The 17130-nt window shown below is 47.4% G+C and overlaps 1 protein-coding gene across 1 annotated transcript; it reads right to left on the bottom strand.

The window, feature by feature from the left end:
• Positions 1-120: 120 nt before the first annotated feature.
• Positions 121-11922, bottom strand: LOC104909199 (paired box protein Pax-7-like). Its single transcript, XM_010722960.3, has 3 exons — positions 11822-11922; positions 5307-5553; positions 121-2511 (listed from the first exon to the last, which is right to left on the bottom strand). Exons 1-3 carry the CDS (start codon positions 11864-11866, stop codon positions 2396-2398), a joined length of 408 nt encoding a protein of 135 aa, XP_010721262.1. The 5' UTR covers positions 11867-11922; the 3' UTR covers positions 121-2395.
• Between the last annotated feature and the right edge of the window lie 5208 nt (positions 11923-17130).

Below are 17130 nucleotides of genomic sequence, written 5' to 3'. Positions count from 1 at the left end.
AGAATTCCCCAAATCAAACCCGTCCCACCCCAAAGATTCTGGAATGTATTTTGAAAACACACAATAGGCAAAATTTCTACATTTCGCCCTCCCCACTCCCCCATTTTTTTTTCTTTTTTCTTTTTTAAATTTTTTTAATATATTTTTCTTTAACTAGCACGGCACTCACTGTGTTTTTAGTATTTAAAAAAAAAAAAAGGAAGAAAGGAAAAAAAAAAGTCAACTTTCTATAAACATACAGCACATGACCAAATTTCCAACTAATGTACAAAGTGCGACCACGAGGGAAAGGTCAGAGAACAGCTATGGGTGCTAGCGGGGCGATCTGGATTCCCCTACAAACTCTATTTACAGCAGTGCCCGGGTACTCACGGACTTTCAGGTGAAGGTGAACGGCAAACAGGTTTCTGCGGTGCTCCCTCTATTTAAGACTTTAATTGGTGGGGTTCTGTGCACCGCTCCTCGGGGGTGGTTGGGAGGTGGGCTGGGATGCACGGCTGGGAGATAGGATGGAGTGGGGAGAAGAGAGCTGGTAGGATTTTGCTAGCGGGAGCGATTCTCGTGACAAACTGAAACTTTCCTTCTAGTTTTGCAGGCAGCGAGGAATGCATTTGGTCAGAAATTTCAGTGTGAAGTAGTGGGGATTGTTGGCCTCTTGTTAAAGAGTGGGTTGTTTAGCAAATGGGTGTTTCTGGCATTGACCCCTATGCTCGTGTCCAACACAGACACCCTTGTTCTTGCCCTAGAACCCCCTGTTCTGACACGGCAGTCACAGAAGGTGACTTGGGAATAACAGTTAAGCTAGGACTGGAGTTCAGAAGGGATTTCTCCCTTTGATCAGCTCAAGAGCAGCAGCTTGTGTTGCTTACCAAGACCTCAGACTGGCACAAACTGGGGATGGCGTGACTAGCAGAATGGCCAAGCTGGTGTGTTAGCACACTTTTAGGAATGTAGGCTCCATCACCCACATGCAGCAAAGCTGATCAATGCTGTATATGGGTCTGAAAGGACACTGAGCAATGTAAGAAGCAAAATTCGGCTTTGGTCCCGACAGGTATTTGCCCACATGGCTCAGGAAAAAGCAGCTTGGAGGTTCGTGATAAATGAGGCGGGGGCAAGGCAGGGGGGGGTTCCCCAGGAAAACGTTGTTTCAGCTGCAAAAACAACGTCGGATTATTTGGAAAGAACTGAAGAAACAGCAGTAAGAAAAAAAGGGCACAGCAGAAGTGTCTGTAACAACCTGGGCCTAGAAGCACGTGCTGGAGCAGAACTCGTCTGACCGTGCAGCCCCATTTTCATTCAGGTGGAACCTTGCAGCAGAACCCAATTCTGCACACTGACCCTCTGAAACACCTTTGACTCTTCCTTCTCTCCACTGTTTTTGCTCTTTATGGCCAACTTCTCTCCCACTGAAGGATGGAAGGGCCACGACAGTCCTCACCCTTGTTGATTGCAAGGGCAAAAGCTCCACAGTAGTCATCTGTATCTGATGCCCTCTCTCTGGCCAGAGTTTGCTACCACATCTTCTGCCACTATCTGATGCCCGTGTCCTTTTGGTGATAACCAGGTCAAACTTGGTCCCTATGAGGAAACGTAAATGTTGCTCGTGCCTGTGCCCAAATCTCCCGTCCTCATGCAGCAATTCACATTTACACCTTCCGAAGGTCCCAGGCTGGACGGACATCCACCCTGCCCCTGCTTAGCAGCAATCTGGCCTGCTTTGGCCCTGCTTTGGGAAGCCATCAGTGAGAACAGAGGGGTAGAGTGGGGTGGGGACATTTGTTGTCTCTTTAATTTACGTTTGAGCTTTTTGTTTGTCTTTGTGTGTTTGTTCATATTTCTTGTGTTCATGATGCTGTTTTTTGTTGTTGTTGTTGTTGTTGTTGTTTTTTGTTTAAAACAAGTTCTTATATTTGGTCCATAGGTCTTCTGTGGTCCCAAATTACATCATCCTTAACAGTCAGCTTGGTTATTCCTTCCTATACAACATTCACCAAATTTACACCAATGGAAAGAAAAGGAAACAAAAAGAAAAGATCAATTTGGCTTTGACTATGCCAACTACCTAGATCAATGGAAAGTCCTTAAGCGTGGGCAAAACGCCATGGCCAGGTGGAGGGAGGGCATGAACTCGGGGTTAATAAATGTACCCAACCTATTGTCTCTGGCCACAGAATTCAGGTCAATGAGGCCAGGCTTGCCTCTGAGCACTCTGGGAGGAGCTGGATTCTTGGAGAGCCCTCCCCATCTTTCCCGTCTCCTTCTCAAGTTGATGCGAGGTGGAAGGGAGTTGGGAAGGAGTAGGGTCCGGGTACAGGCAGATCCCTGGAAGGCTGGTAGTGTTTCTCCAGTGGTACCGAGTTGCTGGAGTGGGTTGTTGGCACGGTTGGGCTCTTCAGTAAGCTTGGCCTGTCTCTACTGGTAGGAGCCCCAGAACGGCCGAATGTTCTCCCAGCTTCATCCTGCGCTGCGTGGACAGGCTCACGTTCTTGGCCAAATAATCAACAGCAGCTGAAGAGAGAGGTGATGGGGGAAAGGAGAGTGAGAAAACAGCACAACATGAGGTTTATTATTTAGTGGAAATGAGGTATTTGCCATCAAAGGATGTGTGACCAACAGACCCTGCAGACTGATTCTTAGAAATTGATGCTTGGATCAGGGGTTGTGCTCCTAGGAAAGGGTGTATCCTTCTAGATCAACCTGCCAGGGCTGTGGGTCCCTCACATCTCCTCACGGACCTACTAAGGTTGAAGATCCTACTTCTGCCATAGAAAATGGTGTTTCCAGGGGAGCTGCCCAAGGATAAGCCTGAGACAGCTCCAGCCTCACCCCGTGCCACCAGCGATGCCGCTGCAAATGAAATTTCAGCAGGACCTCACCAGCCTGGACAGGGCTTGAATGTGACTCAGCCACCACATGCTGACTCATCCCTCTGTCCTCAGGGAAATACTTTATCTCTGTCTTGGTGAGAAATGCATTCCAACTCGCCAGCCTGCCCCACGGTCTGGGGGGGGACGAGGAGCGGGGCAGGATGGTGACACTGCTCATTAGCTGAGCTTCAGTCAAAGTCTCTCCCTTTCCCTGGCTTTAATGTCTCAAATTAGATTAATAAGGAGCTGGCAGGAGATGTACAATCGGTGCCAATGAGTAAACAAATTTCAGCCATCAACGTCTTGTCAGATGCCTGCCCCAGAGGAGGTCCCTTCCAGACACAAATTCTTATTAGACTTGTCATATCTATTAGAATTCCTTTCACGCTTCTGCGTTCCATCACCGGCATCATTAACACAGCTCCGGCCTTTGGGAACTGCAAGGACCACATTAATCTGGCATCGCTGCTCCTCACTGGCTGGGACAGCACTGGCTGGTGTGTGGGGAGCGGACAGGGTACAACTTCTACTGGTGGCACTCGGTTGGACACTTGGAGGTGGCATGGTTGGGCTGGTGCTCCTCCTGGACTGGGAGGAATCCCAGTAGGAGCAGCTTGTCTTGAGCACTGGGCTCTTCAAGTTGTGTGATGGTGCCTCCAACTTCATAGGGTTAGAGGCTGGGGAAGACTGCTCTATGGCTTGTGTCCAAACCTTATCAGTTTGTTCCCCTGATATTTCAGGTGATCACATTAAATAGCTGCTTTGTAAAGCTCTGTGTGTGTGTGTTTGGCGCCTGTGCTCTGGGAGAAGGGAATCACAGAATCATTAAGGTTGGAAAAGATCACCAAGATCATTAAGATCTGCTAAATATAAAATGCGCTGAGAAAGGCAAGAAAAAATGTTGTTATATCAAGGTCATAACCATGCAAGACCTTGCTCAACAGTACTAATTACCAACAAAATGGTTTCTTCACATAGAGATCACTATAAATGGAGCTCATTATAAGAAAAGCTTGTAGAGAAGATTTATGTATTGCCTCTTTTTAGCTGGACACACAAATATCCACAGCTGGATATATCTGGGGTAACTCTACCAGCCATGCAAGACTTGCTGTTGGCAGCTTGAATGGGAAAACATTCCTGCTCCAAACTGAGCCCTGTGGCTCCTAAACCGAATGGACATCCAACAGAAAAGAGGGAGAGAAATCAGGAAAGGCAATAAAACAGCATAGATGGGGCTGGGTGGGCAGCTCTTCAAGGAGAGGCCCAAGTGAAAATTCCTGCAGCAAACCAAGACAAACCCTTCTTTCTCTTTCCCTCTCCTTTGCTGGTCACTCTCCTTTCAAAAACGTAGCTCGTCCTCCTTATTTTATTTTTTACACACATGGGTGTGACTAACGTCTTGCCTAAGGGAATCTTTATTGGAAATACATGGTATTGGAATTTGTTTAAGATTTTTATCAATAGCACGTGTGTCCAGCCTCACATCCAGAAGCGAGGGGAAGGTCAAGGGGTCACAGATCAAACTCCCGAAAAACAAAAAAAGGAGGGGTGGGGGGAAGCTGCTATTGATCCCGTCTGCCGCCACAGCCGGTTCTCATTTAGCTGGAGAAGTTAAAGACATTAAAGGGCTGTGACGGAGAGGGGAATAAAAAGCCACAGCCAAATGGAAGGAAAGGTCATTGAGGACAAGCTATGGGCAAGCAGGAGTGCTCCCGGAGGAAGAGGATGCACCTTTAACCCTCTGCAGATCACCCTCTCGCAACACCATACTCATTATTAGTTTAACACCAGCAGGTGAGCCCTTTGGCAGGGTTTCTGGAGGAGAAACAGACCTTCCCTGGGTCGCAGTGCCTTCCAGGTCTGAGCTGTGGGTTGAGGATTGCAATTCCAGCCTCACTTCGGCTGTAGTAGGATCGCACCCTGGTTGGTTGGCAGACATTGGTTTTATGGTTTTTGTAGGGAAAGCTGAGCATGGAACCATCCCTTACCCTACACAGGGTAGGGGAAGAACAAACAGACATAGTTCTGCATCCCTAAACGATGGTATTAAAATCCCATTGGCTGAGCAGGGTGAACATGCTGTTGGGCTTTTGGAGAAGTAAGCACTGGAGAGGAAGAAGGAAAGGGTTGGAACTGGATGATCTTTTAGGTCCCTGCCAATCCAAGCTGTTCTATGACTCTAAGTTCTTGTTCTTTTTATTTTCTAGCAGAAACGTTTTACCTAAAATACATTATTTGGGACTTTGGGAGTGCAAGGATGATGGGAGCAATCTCTATATGGAGCAATCTCCATCTATCAGGTTCAATTTTTCTCTCTTAGTGGACAGACTTCTTTCCAATTCCATCCCAATCCCTTCCATGGCAATACCCACACATTCTTAGATCCCTCCCTCTCCTCTCCTGATCCCAGTGCAGGGGCCACCCAGCACTTACTTTGTCCATACTGCCCATACTGGTATCCAGCCACTGGGTCCACGCTGTAACTGGTGGTGCTGTAGGTGGGAGGACAGTAGGACTGCGAGGTCGGGAGGCTGTCCACGGACTTGATGGAGTCACTCCGCTGGCTGCAGCTGGCAGAGATGGAGTTGGTGGTGTCCAGGCCACCGTGAAGGGGAGAGATGGAGAAGTCAGCCTGGGGCTGCGGAGGAACCCCGCTGGGGTTGCTCAGGATGCTCATCACCTGGGGAAACACAGCAGGCAATGTGTCATCAGGGGTAGGAGAGACAGACAGTCTACCAGGATGGAGAATGAAGGCTGCTTCCACCTGGTAAAAACAGACCTCACTTTTGGTTCCTCTGTGCCTAAGGCTTTATTTCAGAGAATTGTTGAATCATCGAGGTTGGAAAAGACAGCAAAGATCTCCGTGTCCAAACAATCATCCCATCACCCATGCTCACTAAATCATATCCTTCATACGCATCCAACCTACTAGTTTCATGTTTTTGTTGCCCTCTTTTTTAATGTTTTAATTATATATATATATATATATATATAAAGAGGCTTTGTTACTTACATGCCTTAACTATATTAGATATTTTATATGTTGCCCAAACCCATTCCTTTTCACCCACTGCAGCCCAGGCAAATGTTGGATGCCCATGATTTTTATTTGAAAGACCTTCCTAAGGGATAATGGAGAGGTTCCTTCCTGGCACACTCAGCCTTCAGTTGCTCTTTGCTGCCCTGCCAACAATGTCATTGAGCACCAGAGAAAGGAATAAACCAAGGAAAGCACAAGGGATGCACAAGTCAAGACACACAGTTTCCTAAAGGGACAGCAGCTACTGCCATTGGAAGTCTGCATGGGGGGTTGTTAATGGAGGTCCCAAAACATTCTGGTTTTGATACATTCTGCTTTAGGGACAGAAATGTCAAAGTTCTCTTCACCCTGAAATGTCCATGAGTTCAAAGATGACAGGTCATTGCAGCACGGTGCTTGGTTTTAGAACATAATTCAATTTGCACACAAGCTATCTTCCTGCTTTGAGACCTGAAACAGATGCATTTACGCTGCTTTTGTCGTGTTTTGTTTCTTTTTTTTCCCCACCAAAATGCCAGATTTGTTCCTGTGGGTGAGCGTGGGGCAAGCCAATGCCTACAGGCCTCCATCCTGATATACTGCCTTAATGCAATTGCCTCCTGCAATCAGCAAAGTGACCCCTGGGTGCCTGGTTAAGGGTGTGAGGAGTCTGTGGGACTGGCGGCGCTGAATTTGTGCTGGGAGAGGTGAGGGGACAACTCATCACCTCGGGGGGCCACGGGCAGCGCTGGGATGGCTGAAAATCTCCGACTTTAGCATAACCTTATTGACATCAATTAAAGTGGCAAATTGGAAATATTTGGAGCCTGGCAAGTGGTAAAATGAGCCCTTTATCCCCCGCCAGCGGCCTGGTGAGCTATTGTGCAGAGCATCCATTCTCTGGAAGGACACAAGAGTTGTTGTATAGAGCGCCGGGTCCCCTTCCTCTTCGTCTCTGTCCCCTCCTCCCTCACCTTCCTGCTGGACTGGGGCTTAGGGGATGCACTGCCCTTTGCTTTCTAAAGCTTCTCCTCCCCCCGGAAGGGCCCCGGAGCCCTGCAAAGCCGCTTTGCCTTGATGGGATCCCACCTCCCGACTCTGCCAGCATGAGATCCTTCCCAGATTTGTCTGGGGGGGAATTTTGGAGCAGGGCTGGCTGGGCCCCTGCGGAGGGGGAGTTAAAAAGCCTGGAAAATCAGTCTAACCCTGAGCACCGGGACAGGGATGGAGGAGCAAGCTTCGGATGAGTAGCACAGAGCTCACTTACCCTGCCCTCCTTTGAGTTTTCCATCCTGCACCGAGCGTAGGTTTGCTGCTGGTCCACACAAGATAAAAAGCAATGGAGCTGTTTCATCCATTGGAGCCTAAATCCCCTCCAGCCCTCCAGGCACATCACCTCAATGAAGCCATGAGATGAAGTTTTTTAGCCACAACCACTTGCCCGTGGAACCCCCTGCCCCATGACAGCGGGGGGATGAAGAGAGGAAATTGCATTTAAATATGCAAGACAGAGTGGATTAATAGGAGAGCAGAGCTGTGAGGGTGGATGTAACGCAAACATCTCTGCCTCAAGGCTTATGCAACAGGGAAATCATGCAAGTGCTGCCCCAACGTTGATTTTCCAGCTGCAAAGTTGTTTGTAACCTTCCACTAAAGCTGGGTCACGAACTTTGATCTGGCTCAGCCACAAATCCCCCTCCTCTGCCCCTCGGTCCCTGCAGATACCCCTCCTAGCACCAGGGCTGGAGGTGTCACAGCCTGCCCCAATGGGTATCCGGGATGCTCACGTCTACAGCAGCCACAAAACGCTACTGCCTTTCATCTGAGAACTGAATCAGATGTTTAAAACAATAAACATCCTCCCTGCACACAGATATGTGAATTCTGTGCTATTTTTGGCAAGCTCCAGCTCAGGCAGCACCAAGCAGGGCTGTTTTGCTGCTCCCTTTCCGAGGTGTAGAGCTACAGATTTGCTGCATGCACTGCAAACCTCTGCAGGTGCAGAGAGAAATCATGTGCTAGAAAACAATGTGCAACTGGAACTACTCAGAGATCGGAGGGTTTGCTGGTGCTCTCCCTCCTGGCCATCTCCCCCATAAGAGTCAGCTGCTTTATATTACTCAGGAAAAATAAAAGGGTCTTAAAGCAAGTAGAAGTCATATTAACACTTCCGCTAAGGCCCTTTTAAAAAGAAAGGGGGATGTAAAGCTGTGTTGGTAAATGAAACCCAGATTCACACTCTTCACACTCATAGGAGCTGAGACGGGAGAAGACACTTGCAGAAATCCTGCTAAAGACAGTAATTGGCTTTAATCAGTCAGAATCAGGGCTGATTTCTAATCCTGGCTCTGCTACTGACTCTGAAGGGTTCGTGCGAGTCACTTAAGCTGGGACTCAGCTAACCTGAGCCGTGCAATGCTGTTTCTGGTCTGTGCTAATCCTCCAGAATCCACCTACAGAGAGAGTGATACCTCTGAAGGACCATTCCTCCCATCTCCAGACCCATCTCTGAAATAAAAGATGGTCAGAATTTCCCTGTGGAAATGCGTAGCGAGACGTAAGGATGCCAATATTACACCAGGATGGTGAACAGCCCCCAGAGCACTGCCGACCATGGGAACAGGGTCTTTTTGCCTTTTCCAGGCATGCTGTGAGCAGTTTGGGACTGGGCTTCACCAGGACCCTGTTTGCATCCAATCCATCCCAGGACATGAAGGTGTTGGGAATAACAAGAGCAACATGGAGATTTCTGCTCCATCTCTGCTCTGCAGCCCCCCAGCATGGATAACCATCGGCCAGCACTATCTGACTTCTTGTTTCAGTTGGATAAACTCATTTTCCAGGCAACTTTTGAACTTAGGAAGGTGCGGGGGCATCTGGAGAAATCCCCTCCTCAAGAATGCCACGTCCTTCTCCCCTTTTTTTTCTGACCTTGCTTTCTTATAATTTATTACTTCTTGGTGCATTATCATCACTAACTAAAAATCAATACCCACTTCACATCTGTAAGGTTTTATCTGGAGGGAAATCTGCTCCCTAGTCCATCAAGGTGACTGACAGCCTTCCCTTTCCCCTCCCTCTCGTCGGCTGCCTCTCTCCCCTTCCCCATCTCCTTTACCTCTGCTGCTGTCCCAAATCAGTCACAGGCATTGCGTGGGCTTGCACTTCAGGCTAAGTCAATAACAGCCCCGGTGCTAGGAGCCTTCGGCCTCTCTCCTACCCTTTCCAGAGGTCATTTGTCATAGGGGAAAAGTGGTAGGGGGTCTCGGTGTGTTGGGGAACCCAAGGTTACCACACAAAGACCCTCCTGGATGAAAGAGCCAGCCTCCTGCTGCTGCCTCCCTCCCCACCCTCATCTCCCCCTGTTCCCCCAACCCCCCCCCGGACGTTTCATCACTCTCTCCCATACTTTAAAAGAAGGGGAGTTAAAAAAATGTAATTAATTCCCTCCATTTCTGAGCTGGCCCTCAGGGCCTCTGGCCGTGGAAACTGTAGCAGGGGAAATGTGCACCCTTTATGATAAACGAACGCGGCTTTGGGAAGGGAAGAGCAATTAGGGCCTTCAATCTGTGCAATCAGGCCTTCAGATTTTAGGGTTGGAGGTTGGGGGGTGGTTGTGTGTGCTGGGGGGGCAGGAGGGGCTCAAGGGGCAAACAATGATAGGGAGAGATGCTGTTCTGATGGAGGAGGGCACACACACATCAGGGAAGTTTGATGACAAACCCTTGCCCTGTAGATGTGCTTGGGATATGGGACAAAGCAAGGCAGCCCAATGGTGACATCAGACCCTGAAACACCACAGAGTGGATGTCCACCGTACGCAGGGTGTAAATGGCCCAAGACAGCAGGGGGGACGCAGAGATGTTTTGAGGAGATTGCATCCCAAAATTCCAAAAGGATGGGAAGGTGAGAGCCTGCAAACACTATTTTCCAGAGTGGCTCCCAGTGCTGCTTGTCTCTTTTTGGGCTTCCGATCTGACAAAGCGTAAAGCGTCCAAATTCAGACGCTGCCTTAGAAAAATGCTGCATTTAGAAACTGCTGAGTCTGGCTAAGTTGTGAATAAAGGGAAGACGTAATCATCTGCAACTAGCTGAAGGGTGTTAACTCCAAAGGAGCTGCCAGATGGTCCCAAAGGAGTGCAGACTGAAGAGGGAAAAGCTCATGGCAGTAAGCAGTATTTCTGAAGCTGTGGTGTTGTTTTCCTAGGAATGGATAGAAAACTTCAATTTTTGGAAAGGCTGGAAGCACGATTGGTTTGAATATTTAATACTAATCAGACAAAAGCCCTATGAACTTCTGCTGAGAAGAATGTGTTTGTAGGTTCTGTGGTGTCAACGTTTACACCAGTCAGTGTGAAATGAATTTCTGAATATCTCATAGCCATGCTATGGGTCTCTTGGCTTTCCTGCCTACAAGGAGCAGACAACTGGTGTGCTGTGAGTTCCCCTATGAGGTTTTTACCACTGGGTTGGTTTCTACTATTTGCAGTTGATCCATCTTCTGCTTTGGGCAGGTGATGCTCTGTCCTCCTCTAAGCTACTTGGTGGAGACCCAGCTCTAACTTTTCCACCTTTCCCTGGCAGCCTTTTCAGCTAATCTTTTCCTTCCCTCTTGCAGAAGGCAACCTTTCCTCACACTGATGCTTTTTGATCTCTGTGGATTCATTCTCACTTCATGGGAAGAGGGAGAGTTGATTATTCTATACATACATTAAATGGGAACAAAACGAAGAGGTGACCGTAGGACTGCTGAGAGTTGAAGAAAGAGTTGGGAGGAGATAAAGAGCTCCCCAAAGATCTTCACTTGAAAGGAAGATAAATATATGCAAATATGCCCCTAGGTAGGCCTAAAATGACTTATGTAGCAATCACTAACTCTGCACTCACAAAGCCAAGTAATTAATTTTGAATATTTTCTAAACCACTAGACCCAGCTGAGCTGTACCTCAAAATGCCAAACCAATCCAGTAAGTGTTCCCTCTACGCGTGGTTTTGCATTCAGGCCAAGAAACTTCATACAATTTGCACCTAAAAAAAAATCTGATCTGTTCAGTCTAATGGCAATTCCTAGGAAATTTTAGAGCCCAGGGATTGAACTTGTAGAATCAGAGTGTCATTACAGTTGGAAAGACCACTAAGATCATCTAGTCCAGCCATTAACCCATCACCACCACACTAGTGTCTTTTAAATGGAATTTGAGAAGCAAAAGGCCACTCCAGTGAGGTAAATGGAAGTTTAGCCTTTAATTTAAATGGAGCAATTATTTTGCTATAGGAATTAATTGTTATGCTATCGATTGAAGAAGTGCTGACTGGTGTTTCCTACAAAGTGAGTGAGGAGTAGTGCAAATGTTTGCTAACCAACACTACCAGTGTATTCACATTGAATGGACGTAGATAAAAAGGCCATACCCCCCAAAAATGGTTCACCACTAATGGCAAAGGATTGCTCCAGGGCAACGATGTTCCATTTTCATAACCTCTTCCACTCCAGTGGAAAGTGTTTGGGGACGAGTGAAACCTGCGACTTTCCCAATGCCACAGCACTTGAGTCAGAAGCAGACCCAGAACAGAAGAAAATGTTCCTGGATCCTTCCTACTAGCATAGGACAGAGCGTGCCGGATACCTTCAAAGCCATCAGCAATGGTCGCCAGCAAACATTAAAACCAGAAATATCATCAATGCCTTTCAGTGACTTAAAACACTTGAAGGGTGTTTCAGTGTAGTCTAGGACACAGCAGGTGAAATGGAGATGAGCATCACGTCCTAAGACGACCCTGTTCACTTGACAGATGAGAATGGAAAGGGCTTGGGGAGATGCTGGTGGTGAGATGGAGCTGGGGATGCAATGGTGAGCTGCAGCAAAGCGGGCCAACGCAGGCTGCACAAGGGGAGGATTAGGAAAAAAAGGCGGTGGGAAGTTATTACCTGATTGTTCAAGGCTATGGTGAGGTTCCACCTGGAGCACTGCATCTTGTTTTGGGCACCCTGCTTCTGTAGAGATGTACAAATTATGGAGAAGGTCTACAGAAAAGTTTCTAAGCTATACAAAAGAATGGGAAGGTGTCAGCTCTAACGGTAAGAGAAATTGCTTAAGGCTGGATGGTCTGGGTAAGAGAAATGAGCTCTTCTTGCAGTGGGAATACTGTAAGCAAACCAGAAGCACCATGGGGTTATACATCCAATAATGGCTATGAGGAATTTTGTAGCAGAAGCATAATTTGGAGGGAAGAGGGGAGGCATTGCTGAATAGGAATTACATCAAAAACTGCTTGATCCAGAGACACAAGCCACTGCTCTTGGTGCCTGGGAGCCAAGGTCTACTGTCACCTATGTGAAAGCAGATGCTAAAGCTTCTAACAGTCTGGATAACCAGAGGAAACAAATAGACCTGCTGTGCTTCAAAATCAAGACTAACCCCTCCCATAATTGGGTGAGACACAAGCCAGCCATGCCTTACCATGTTGAAACTGTTGAAAGGGCTGATTTTTGTTCACTACTGAGCTTGTGTGCTTTTAAACTCTGAAAATGGGCTTTGTGCTTTACTAACCATTGACATCTTTATTCACCCAATTGTATCTATGCAGACCTTATCCTGATGCTGGCCAGGTGGATACACTGGGGACTCCATGGGGAAATTTCTTTGTTGGGATATGGGGTATCTCTGGGCATTAAGTGCAGGAAGATGAATCTTGCTTGTGGCATTTTAGAACTCACAAAGTCATTGAAGATGAGAGAGCGGAAAGGCACAGCCATGGAAAACAGGAATTTCTAAACATTTCCAAGCCTTGAGAGGGACTCAGGTTAGGTTCATCTTTGGAAATGGGTTGGACTGTTGATACCTCATGTTTTTTAATTGGCACCTATTCATCCAGTTCTGGGTAGGCTGAGACATGCTGATGGCAAGAATATACACCAAGAATATATACCAAACACCGAGAAACACCCGACAAAACTTCAGCCATTTCTCCCTGAACACCCTTCAGCATCCCCGCGTCGGCAGAGACTAACAAAGACAGCCCCAAATTTGCAGAAAGTCTCCTTTTCCCCTCCTCCCCTCCCACCTCTCTCCCTCCTTTTATATATTTATTTCCCCTTTGCTAAGCCAGTCTGCGCTCGCTCACTATCACAACCCCCTGCAGACACTGGTAATGGAGTGCGGGTGCTGCCTTACTGCTTCGAAACAAGATTTCCTGAGATCCTTTGAGCTCGCTCCATGCCTCCCCCTCGCCTGCTTTTCTCTCTCTTTTTGGAGAGTGGAGGGGAGCCTCTATAAATGTGAAAGGAGCTGCACTACAAAGAATCCCCCAAGTGGCATATCCCAGCCTCGGGCGAAGCTGCTTGGTGCACTGATAGTCCTGCGTATCTGTTCTAGGACTCCTCTTTCTCTTCCCCTCCCTCTTTCTCTGATCAATCGAGGGCTGTAATCAGTTAAGGTCCAGCTTAACTGCAGTGTAAGATACACCAGTTAAGCAAAGCCAATGCCTCCAGGGTTCCCATGGTAAATACGGAGAGGTCATGGGGAGATGAAATAACCCTGATAAGTTCGGCAAGTGCAGTGCTAGCATAGAACACTTAATAACTTGAGCTGGCAGAAGAATGGGAGAAAGGAACAATCAGAACTGTTTCCTATTCCCAGCTCCTCTTCTGCTTGTTTGTTTGCTCCCCAGTTCTCCCCGTTTCTCTTTTCAGCTCACCCCAATGAATGAACAACCCGGACCCCGATCCTGTCCAGGACCGCAGGGTTGAATTCTCAATGACAGTTCCTGAATTCAAGGAGATGCCTTTTGCAGCCCTACACGTGTGCTCTCCCCTTGGGCTTCTTTCTGCTGCTAGGGAGCAGTGTGGTATTTCTAATGGCAGGCAACTCCTTGCTTTTGCCAAACGTGAGCCTCAGAACCCTTGTAGGATCTGAGCTCTGGGTAATGGGGATATGTCTACCCAGGCCTGGGGTCCACTGGAGGCATTATTGCAAATAAATAGGAGGAAAAAACAAGAGAATAAAGCAAGCATCTTGCTAAAAACGGTGCCTTAAATACAGGATTACCCTTACCACCAAGGCATCCTACCTCAACAACCCCTACCCTGTTTGTTTCCGTAGTAAATCTTCTCCTTTCTCTCCATAAATGTCCATCTTCAGGGATGGCCCAGGAAAAACGGAGCCCTTTGCACTCATTATTTATAATCACCTTTACATTAGGTTGATCGCCTTCATGCTGGATCCAAACAACTTATGGTTTCCTATCACCCCTTTTGGAGGGTTTGGGGATGACTGGGGTGTCAAAGGGACTTCCTTGTGCTTCTGTTCCTGAGCTCATTGCAGAGAAATCCCCTCTAAATTCTACCTGGCCTTAATCCTGAACTAATGACTTGATGAACACAACGTGAGGTTTGGATGCAAACAGCACCACATGGGCTGCTGTCTAATTGGACATCAGCCCACCAGGCATTGCAGATAGGGGAAGAAAAAAAAATACCATGTAGGATTTATTAAAAACGATGCAGATGCACAAAGAGCAGAACAAAATCTTTAACCAGAAGCGATAAGAAAGCCCTAAAGGATTCGAGTTGAGATAAATATCCCTCTTGGAGTCCTCCAGTTCTCCAGAAGCTTTTTGGGCTGGCGTTTCCCCGCAGTGTAAGAGGTGCTTATTTAAGCAGGGGATGGGATTACCTCTTCCCCCAGTGCTTTGGCATTTCTGCACTCAGGGCCTGCACAAAACTTGATCAGTTTATATGATTAGCCAATGCAAAGAGCTGAAATCCCAACAATAAAGATACACCTTTGAACTGCTGGCCAAACCATGTCTATGCCAATGGGAAGGGTCAATACCTCATTAAAACTAAACCTCAACCAAAAGAGAACAGTCACACATTGACCAAAGGAGCACATAAACCACAGCACAGCTCGATGTACCAACACAAGGCACTCTGTATCTCAACCTCCCGACCGAGCTGGCTTTTATGAGAATACCTTGTTTGGAAGAATAAGAAAACGGCAAAATTGTGCCCTTTGCTGCGTGGCCAAGTAGGGGAGATGGGGGGATCACAACTCATAGTGCTCGAGCAGAGTTTTTAAGGCACCTCCTGCACGCAGAAGTTTAAAAGCACACAAGGCGCTGCTGATCCAGAGATAAATGGTGGAAAAGGGATTAGAGATACTTAGCGGAGGAGAGGGAAGACTCAGGAAGGGCTGATTATTTTAAAGATATGACTATTTAAAGATAATGATTGCATAAATTTAATTAATGCATTTTCATGCTGCAAATGGCCGTTTTGTAATTAATGTATCTGGCCTCGCTAAGCATGGGAGATCACATCTCCTGCCCCCCCTCCCTCCCTTCCCTATTCCCCCCTCCGCCTCGCGTTTAATGAAAGACAGAAAGCAGATGACAGAAACAATTTGTCAGCCAGTACGGGTGTCAGATGCCTAATTGGTTGCGCTGAGTTAGTGGGAAGTAAAGGGGGAGAGGGCCAAGGCTAGGGGGCTCTTCTCTCTTTATCCAAGGCTTCGGGGTGGGTGCCTGGATGGGAGGTGATGGGGGGTGAAAGTGTTTCTCGTTAATTGATGGAGATTAGGATACAGATTGGCTGTGGCAGGGACTGGGCAGTGACAAGAAGGGGATGGGAGAGGCTGGTTAACAGCCGTGCAAACAAGCTGCCATATCTCACCATGCATTAAGGCCGGCGGTGCTGACAGCACCGATGGTTCAGGTTGGTGTGTGTGGGTTAGAGCCTCAGGAAAACTGCGTGCCCTGTGTCTTCCCATCCTTGCCCCTCTCTGGGATTGGCTTAAAAAGCCAATCTGGAGTTGATGTACGTGTCAGCTGGTGACTGAGTTCTGTGGGTGTGTTTGGGTCATAAAGATACAGCACAACCTACTGTTCTCTGGTCCTTATGTTGGAAAACATCCTTCTCCATGCAGAAAGGCCTGGCAGTATGAATTCGTCTGAAATAGCAACCAGCAGAGGCTGTCCAGAGAGGTGGTGATACCCCATCCCTGCAGACACCCAAGGTCAGGAGGGGATCTGAACGCCTGGTTGAGGTGTAGGTGACCCTATTCACTGCAGGGGTGTTGGGCCAGATGGCCTTGAGGGTCCCTTCCAACTCAAACTATGATTCTATGATGAATTAGAGAGCCCAGGCTACAAGCCCCCTGAATCTCGCTGAGAGCTGAGCATCCTGGCCCTGTCCCAGCAGGACATGGCTTGGGCTAGCCAGAGTCACACCTGGGAGGAAAGCAGAGCCATGCCTTATTTTTGCACCATCCCTCTTCCTTCAAGGCTTTCTGGGACCTCTGTACCCTCCAACTCTGCCGTATTTGTCACAAGCACAAGGCAGAGCAGTGTTGCCACCTTACAAATAGAAAAATGAGCTCAATGAAGGCTGATAACTCAAGACTGCACCAAAGTTTTTTGTGGTGGAGGAATTTGATCTTTCCAAATCCAAGGTCTTCATTCCGGACAGCCTTACCTCTCCTCTTGTAGGAAGAACAAGAGAATTACAGCGTGGTAGAATCATTAAGGCTGGGAGAGATCACTAAGATCACCAAGCCCAAGGAACCTCAAAACATCGGTGCCATCAGATGCTGTTGGGTGTCCCTATAGGTATAAGACAGCCTTAGAAAGGTGGGAACAGCTTCCTGTTCCCACAAATAAAGGTGATAAGTAGAGAGGCATGGGGAGAAAGAGCTAAGAATAGAAAATGTTGATTTCCCATGCTGGGCTCTGATCACATTCCAACACACCACCTGCAGAGATGAAGACACTGCTGGGCTCCTGCACTGTGCTACACGTCCCTTTGTGAGGGGTCTGCAGAGGGTTGAGAGGTGGTGAAAAATATTATGGGAAAAAAAAAGATACACAATCTTTTCTTTTAGATGAAAGAGTGACTTTCAAACAGCACAAATGGAAATGGAAAGGGGGTGGGCGATGGATGCAAGAGCAAATGCAAACTTTTCGATTTCAAAGAGATGAAAATAAGGTAAAATCTTGCAATTTGTAGCAAAAACATGTTTAAAATAAAATATCCCGTTAAAAACAGTTTTCTCTTTGCTTATAAAAGCAAAATAAACTCTCCAGAGAGTGAAATGGAACCATTCTGCTCTTTCCAAGATGTCCCCATCTGTCTCCTCGTCCCTGCTGGCCTCAGTTATTCATTCAGCTGTGGGGTGAGCATCATGCAGACATGGGATTTGGTGATGTGTAACTGAAGCCATTCTTATTGCTAAATACTTG

The sequence above is a fragment of the Meleagris gallopavo genome, chromosome 23 (genome assembly GCF_000146605.3).
Source record: "Meleagris gallopavo isolate NT-WF06-2002-E0010 breed Aviagen turkey brand Nicholas breeding stock chromosome 23, Turkey_5.1, whole genome shotgun sequence".
Classification (NCBI taxonomy): Eukaryota; Metazoa; Chordata; class Aves; order Galliformes; family Phasianidae; genus Meleagris; species Meleagris gallopavo.
The sequence above is the reverse complement of the archived record's forward strand: the minus strand, read 5'-3'. Positions and strand labels throughout refer to the sequence as shown.